The sequence below is a fragment of the Fonticula alba genome (genome assembly GCF_000388065.1).
Source record: "Fonticula alba strain ATCC 38817 unplaced genomic scaffold supercont2.7, whole genome shotgun sequence".
In the NCBI taxonomy this organism is placed as follows: Eukaryota; order Rotosphaerida; family Fonticulaceae; genus Fonticula; species Fonticula alba.
This window is the reverse complement of record NW_009242977.1, coordinates 332,384-339,273: the sequence shown is the minus strand read 5'-3', so window position 1 is coordinate 339,273 and position 6,890 is coordinate 332,384. Positions and strand designations below refer to the sequence as shown.

At 70.6% G+C, this 6,890-nt stretch overlaps 3 protein-coding genes across 3 annotated transcripts; 2 read left to right on the top strand and 1 right to left on the bottom strand.

Annotated features, from left to right (window-relative positions):
* Nucleotides 1–14: 14 nt before the first annotated feature.
* Nucleotides 15–2,072, top strand: H696_04271 (hypothetical protein; the record flags this gene model as incomplete). Its single annotated transcript, XM_009498149.1, has 3 exons — nt 15–763; nt 1,086–1,588; nt 1,861–2,072. The coding sequence occupies 3 exons, from the start codon at nt 15–17 to the stop codon at nt 2,070–2,072; spliced, it is 1,464 nt and encodes a 487-aa protein (XP_009496424.1).
* A 1,705-nt stretch (nt 2,073–3,777) lies between these two features.
* On the top strand, nt 3,778–4,223 carry H696_04270 (hypothetical protein; the record flags this gene model as incomplete). The annotated part of the gene is made up of 3 exons (XM_009498148.1): nt 3,778–3,784; nt 3,915–4,029; nt 4,151–4,223. The coding sequence occupies 3 exons, from the start codon at nt 3,778–3,780 to the stop codon at nt 4,221–4,223; spliced, it is 195 nt and encodes a 64-aa protein (XP_009496423.1).
* A 312-nt stretch (nt 4,224–4,535) lies between these two features.
* Nucleotides 4,536–6,770, bottom strand: H696_04269 (hypothetical protein; the record flags this gene model as incomplete). The annotated part of the gene is made up of 2 exons (XM_009498147.1): nt 4,536–4,801; nt 5,016–6,770. The coding sequence occupies 2 exons, from the start codon at nt 6,768–6,770 to the stop codon at nt 4,646–4,648; spliced, it is 1,911 nt and encodes a 636-aa protein (XP_009496422.1). The 3' UTR covers nt 4,536–4,645.
* Nucleotides 6,771–6,890: the final 120 nt, after the last annotated feature.

Here is a 6,890-nt window from a genome sequence, read left to right as displayed (position 1 = left end):
CTCCCCCCCCCTCCATGTCTTTCTCGTTCGGAACCGCCCCGGCTGGCGGCACGGCACAGCCGGCCGCGAGCACTGGCTTTGGCAGCACCGCCTTCGGGGCCGCCGCGCCGAGCGCCTCCAGCGGCACGTCCTTCGGCTCGACGGTGGCCCCGGCCGCTGGTGGCACCTCCTTCGGCAGCACCTCCTTCACCAATCCCCCGACCTCCGGGTCGACCGGGCTCGGGGGCGCTGCCCCGGCGGCCGGGTCCTCCGGCTTCGGCGGGTTTGGCGGTTTCGGCGCGGCCGCCCCGGCGGCCGGGTCGAGCTCTGGCTTTGGGGGCTTCGGCGCCAGTGCCCCGGCCACCGGCTCGACCTCGGGCTTCGGTGCCTCGACCTCGGGCTTCGGTGCCTCCACTTCGGGCTTCGGGGCCTCCACTTCGGGCTTCGGGGCCTCCACTTCGGGCTTCGGGGCCTCCGGCTCGGGCTTCGGGGCCTCCGGCTCGGGCTTCGGGGCCTCCGGCTCGGGCTTCGGGGCCTCCGGCTCGGGCTTCGGGGCCTCTGGCTCGGGCTTCGGGGCCTCTACCTCCGGGTTCGGCGGTACCACGGGCTGGGGCCAGGCCCCGGCCAAGACCCCGGCGCAGCTGGCCCAGGAGCAGCAGCAGCAGAATCTCATGCGCATCCACATGCAGCAGCTGGAGCAGATGAAGTACCTGGCGAATCTGCCCAAGAGTGCTCGATTCTCGGACCTGACAACCGATCAGAAGCAGATTCTCCTGTCGCTGTAGTACGTCCACCGGCGTCCGCGCATGCAGGCGGCTCTCTCTCTCTCTCTCTCTCTCTCTCCGCACACGGCCGGCCTGTCTGTCTGCCTCTTCTTTTGCTTTTCCATCTTCGTGCCACCCCCCCCCCCCCTGCCGGCCCTGCCCAGTGCCTGTCCCACATCTGCACGACCGCCCATTCGCCAGCATATTCGCCAGCCATGGCGCCCGGCCCCCCCCCCCCCCCCTCCTCCTCCCCTCGCCCTCTCCTTGCATGGTCGCATGCGTTTGCCCGGCCTGCGCACTAACGCCCGCGGGCCTGGGGCGGGCCCTGTCGCCGACAACCAGCGAGACCACCAAGAAGGTCCGGCAGACGCTGGACGAGCTGTCGACGTCGGCCTCGTCAACCATCTCCTGCGGGTCGCTGGATTACCAGACGCAGTCGGTCCTGGAGCGGACCGATGCTCTGGAGGTGCGCCACGATGCGGTGCGTGGCCTGCTCAAGCGCAATGCCTGGCTGGTGGACGGGGCGCGCGATGCCACGGCCAAGCTGCACCGGGACTTGGAGAAGGCCCAGCGCCTGCTGGAGCGCCTCGGTGGGGAGGCCATCACCAAGCGCAACCATCAGGGCGCGCCGGCCGGGACTTCCGGGGTCGGCCGGTCGTCCGGCGATGCGGCCGCCGAGCAACACTTCTTTTCTCTGGACTCGCGCACCACCCCGGCGCTGATGACCTTCTTCGAGAACCTGGTCGGGCAGCTGGAGGACCGGATGCTGGCCATCCGCCAGGACATCGCCACCTATGAGACCACGGTTTCCTCGCTGGACAGCTCCATGTATGCGTCGATGGCTGGTGCGTTTGCGCCTTTGCGCGCGTGTGTGTATATTGTGTGTGTGTGTGTGTGTGTGTGTGTGTGTATCCACCTGGCAAGGTGGAGAAAGGCGCAAAGAGGGAGATGAGCGGCGTGCGCACCGGAGACGCGGGGCGGGCCCCCTGGGCGCTTCTCCTCTGCGCCCCCTCCCTCTGTGCATGTCCCCCCCCCCCCCCGACCCGGCTGCCTGGCGACTGACCCCGCGACAATGTGCCCCCGCTGCGTGGGACCCGTGCTCCCGGTCGGCCAACAGACGTCAAGGACATCATCAAGGCCCAGAACGAGTCGATGATCGCCGTGGCCGAGCGCCTTGCCGCGGCGCACAGCGCGGTCGAGGTTGCCCGCGACGCATACCTGCGTCTCCGCCGGCTGCATCTGAACGACACGCACGATCCATTTGCCGCGGCCCGGCGGAGGAAGCGCGAGTTCGAGTCGGCCGGGCCCAATGTCGGCCTGTCGATCTGAGGCACGCGCGCACGAGCCGGCACACCTGCCTGCATAGGCGAGGTGGGGCCCTTTCTTGCCCTGTGTACTTTTTTCTCCCCGCCCCCAATGGACTTCCCGGGGAGATCTCCCTCTCAGGCCCGAAGAGAAAACAGACCCCCGCCCGAGCCTCTCTGGGCGTCTGGCTTCGCGCATGTCCAGGAGGAGCACCGCACTGTCGGATGCCTGTTTAGAGGGGAGGGGGGGGGGGGGCGGCAGGGCGCCGTCCTTTGCGGCTGGCAGCGCCAGCGTGTGTGTGTGTGCGCTCATGTGCGGGGGCCCCTGCTCGGAGGTGGCGACCCTCGTGCGCCATGCGCCAAGGCGACGTGTCGCTGCCAGGCAGACGCGCGAGGGCGCGAGGGCGCGTGGGGTGTGGCAGGACGGCGGCGCACGCCATGGGCCCCTCCTCCCCCACACCATGGCGGAGGAGAAAAGGTTCAATTATTATATGGAAGGCGGGTGCTGTGCGTGGGGCAAGAAGGGCGAGGGGGGGGGAGGCACAAAAGGGAGAATTTCCGCCAAGGATACTACTGAACGGCCGACAGCAAGGGCGCCGCTCCAACCGGTGGGGGAGCGGCTGATGCTGGGCCTGGCCCCTGTGGCGGGGGAATGCCCGCCAGGGCGCCCTGTCTAGGCCCCGCCCCCCCCCGGTGAGGGGGAAGGCGAGACGAAGGGTGGGCGCACCGGCTGCGACAAGCCCCGGCTCTGGTCCGCCTTTGACACTGACAGGAACGTGGGGAGGATTGTTCCATCAGAAACATAAACGGACTTGTCGGCCGGGCTCGTCCCCCCGGGGGCCGGGCGCAAGCCCCGGTCATGGCCCCGGGCTTTAATAGGCCGGCCCCGGCGGCGCAGGCCCGCGCGCGCACTTGGGGCCCACAGTTTCCCGCCACGAAACGAGACCCGGCACGTGATGCGCGCTCCACAGGGCGCGAGCCGGGTTGACCGCGCCCTGGCCCGGCCCCAGCAGCACCGGCATGCTGCAGCCGGGGGCGTCTCTGCGTGGCCCAATCTCGCCCCGGTTCTGTTCGGGGTGCGCGGCACAGTGCGCTCCCCCCGGGCAGGGGGGCGACGGGCCGGCCAACGTCGCGGGGGCGGGGACGGGGACGGGGACGGGGGGGGGGACCGAGAAGATCCCCCGGCTGCCTGCGACCGCTGCCGGGGTGGGGCTGGCCGGCCGGCCGGCGCGGGTGTCCGGGGGAGCTCCGCCGGGGAACTCATCCCGGAAGAACATGCCAGCCCGGCGAGGAGGAGGGGGAGAACCGACGCGGCCGGTGCCACGGCGATGGTCCCGGCGGCTGCGCGGGGCCCAAGGCCGGCGAGGGGTGTCCCGCTGTTGCGGGGCGCGCGGCCCCCGGGCGCCAAAACGGTGTCCGCAGTGCCGATCACATTTCCACCCCGGCCCGATATGGCCGAGCCCGCCGTGGAAAGGAGAGGCCACCACACGGGCAGGGGAGACGGGGCGCGCCCAGGCCTCGCCGCCGGCCGCGCCTATAAAAAGACTGACTTTGGGTGCAGGCAGGTGGGGGAGGGAAAGGAAAAAAAAAAAAATCCTGCCCATCCACCCCTCCCCTCTGGCAGCGGTAACTTTCTTGCCGCCAGATTTCCCCCCCCCCCCCCCTCTCCTCCCTCTCCCCTCCGGCACACTTGCTCCTGGAGCCCACCCCGAGGACCCCATCGACACACCATGACCCGTACCCTGCACAACCCACCCACCCCCCCCCACACACACACACGTACACATAGCCTCGCCTCAGGCCTCAAGCCGACATTTTGACACCCATGCACACGCACAAATGGCCCCACCTTGATGTGCATCTGCAGGTGGTAACCAGCGCGACATCGACCGCGAGCGCGCCCGCAAGCGCGCGGCTGCCAACGCGGGCAAGAAGGGCGGCCCCGGCCCGGCCGGCGGCAACATCGGGCAGGCCCGTGAGAAGTGCGTCCCCCCCCCCCCCCCCCCGCGCCATGCTCTGCGTCCGGCAGGCTCCGGCCCCTCCTTTGGCATGTCGATCCTTGCAAGTGTGTTGACTAACCCCTTCTCGCCGACCTCGCCCCAGCAACTCCGAGATCATGCGCGAGAAGCAGCGGAGGGCCGATGAGCGCAAGAGGGAGGAGGCCGCCAAGAAATAGACACCCACGACCCGGGGAGGGGCGTGTGCTCGCGCGTGCGTCGTGTAGCGGGCGGGGGCCGCGCGGTGGAGACATAGTCTCGTTCCTCTGCCCGCCGGCTCCCTTCCGCCCCCCCCCCCCCCCCGAGATCTGGCGCGCGCCTCTGGGAGTGAAAGTCCTCCCCTCCCCCCTGGAAAGGAATACACTCCCCCCAAAATGACCGCACGCGCGGTGCACATGTGTGTGTGTGTGTGTGTGTGTGTGCATACGTGCATGTGCACGATCAACGCCGAAAGGAGGACAGGCCCCGCCGCGCGTACACATGGAGGAGGGGGGAAGTTTGTCGGATATATTGGGTCTTTCGGGCGGGGAGGGGTGCACATCTAGGGCGTGCGGAAAGGGTGTGCCCATCCCCGCAGGCGCGTGTGCCTCACACACGCCGGCTATTCCGCCGCCGGAACAAAGGACTTCAGGATCTCCTCCTCGGTGGCCCCCTCCCGGATCCTCTGGCTGATGAATTGGAGCTGGTTGCGCGAGGGGACGTGGCGCTGGTTGGCGCTGGCCCTCAGGAGCTTGATGGCGTTCGGGAGGTTGGGGCGCTGCCGCGGTGCGAGGCGGTCCGGGGAAGGGAAGGGGGGGGGGGCGAAGTCAGGAGAACTGCACAACCAGCGACCCCGCACACTGGGGAGGGGGGAGACGGGGCACACCGTGGGCGGATGCACGCCAGCGAAGGGACACCGAGGGGCGAAGGGGGCCGCCAGAGGCGGGCGCAAAAGAAGCGAGCGCCAGGAGGAAAAGGGAAAACACACGCACCACACTGCCCCAGCCATAGAGCAGCATCTCGGCCACGACGAACTGCGACTCGGCCGCACCATCCACCGCCTCGGAATACATGTCGTTGGCCCAAGTCCGGTTGAGGATGGACACCGCGTGCGCCAGGGAAATGCGCCGCTGAAGCTTGCCGGTCACGGCCGACACGGCGTCCACATTGCGGTTGCGCCGGGACACGTACGTCAAGTTGGCCGGCGTGTTGCGCAGGGTTTCCACCCGGGCCGAGTCGTCCTCGTACGCGTACACCGGGCCCAGGGTCCGGATGCTGCCCGGGAGATGGGCCTCCGCCGCGGCCGGCGTGTCATCGGGCCCGACACCCGGCGAGCAGGGGGCCGTGCCAGCCCCAGACGGAGAGGCAGAGCCCTCCTCCGAAAGGGACACACGGGCAAGCTGCTCATCCAATCCATCGCCAGCGGCGGCGGTGGCGGCGGCGGCGGCGGTGGCGGCGGCGGCAGCGCCAGCGGGGGCATCAGGCCCGGCGGTCATGGCAGCAGCAACCACCCCGTCGTCGGTCACCGGGAAGGCGCGCAGGCCGAGGACCGACTTGGCGGGGGCCGGGGGATGGTCGGCAGCCGGCGTGGCGGCGGCCGCCTGGCCCTCGTCCGACAGCCGCTGGAGCTGGGCCAGCGACCGCTCGGACTGGAGCCGAGCCGACAGGCGAGCCGCAGCGCGGAGGACCTCCTGCGTGGAGGCAGGAAGATCGGCCATGGCCGCGGCGGCCGAGGAAGCCGGGGGGGTGGCCGGCATCTTGGAGTGGTTGACGGCCTGGGGGGCAGTCGGCGGGTTGAGCAACTCGGCGGCGGCGGCGGCAGGCGAGGCCGGGGCGTTGGCTTCGGCGCGGGCACGGGCCTCGGCGCGGCGGATTTCACGGAAGCCGCGGGTGGCCTCGGTCAAGTGGTCACCGGTGCGCTGCTGGTGAGCCAGGAACCGGCGGTGCTCCTTGACGTCGTGCTGGAGCCCCTCGAAGATGGGAACCGGGGAAACCGGGGCGATGGCCTGCCGGGGGAAGGAGTCCGGCAGCAAGGTCGACAGGACCTGCAGGTGCTCCGACAGATGCACAGCCTCCGAGAGGTCGGCCGGCGGGAGGAAGGTGGACCCGGGGGACCTGGCAGCCGGGGCGCCCTTTTGGGCAGCGGTACGGCGGCCGGCGGTGGTGGTGGTCGGGCGCGGGGCTCCGGAACGCAGGGCCTCCAGCTCGGACTTCAGAGCGGGCAGGCTAAACTCCGAGTCGAGGGACGAACTACCGGCTGGCGAGGAGGGAGGCTGCTGCTGCGCGAGGGCCTCCTGGGCGCTGAGGGCAATGTCACGGGCCCAAGCCGTGCCCTGGGGAGCCTTGTGCTCGACGTCGGCCGGGCGCCGAGGAGCCGGCTGGTTGAGGGAGAGCTCCCGGAGGAGGCGGTTGGCCTCTGTGGCCTCCGGAGGGCCGGGGGCTGCCGGGGTGGAACGGCCCGAGGGGGCCTGCTGCTTGGGGTCGGCGCTGGTGCCCGGCCGGAGACTGGAGTAGGCGAGATCGTACGGCCCGCGGGGGGTGAGTGCCGGGCTGGTCAGCGGGCGCTGGCGGACGTGCCGGCCGCGACGCTTGGTACCCTTGGCGTAGGTGCGCCGGGGGAGGGTGCAGGGCCCGGGGGCGGAGCCGCTGACGAGGAGACGAGAAACGCCGGCGGCGGCGGTGGCGGTGGCGGCGGCTTGAAGCGGGGCGGTGATGTGGCGGCTCTGCGAGTGGAGTTGCCGGAGCATGCCAACAAAATGGGAAGCGGGAGGGAAGAAAGGCACCGGGCAGGGGCTTTCTCGCCGAACACACGCGCGCGCGCACAAATGGGCCAGAGGGCGGAGGCTAACGGAGGGCGAGAGGGAGGG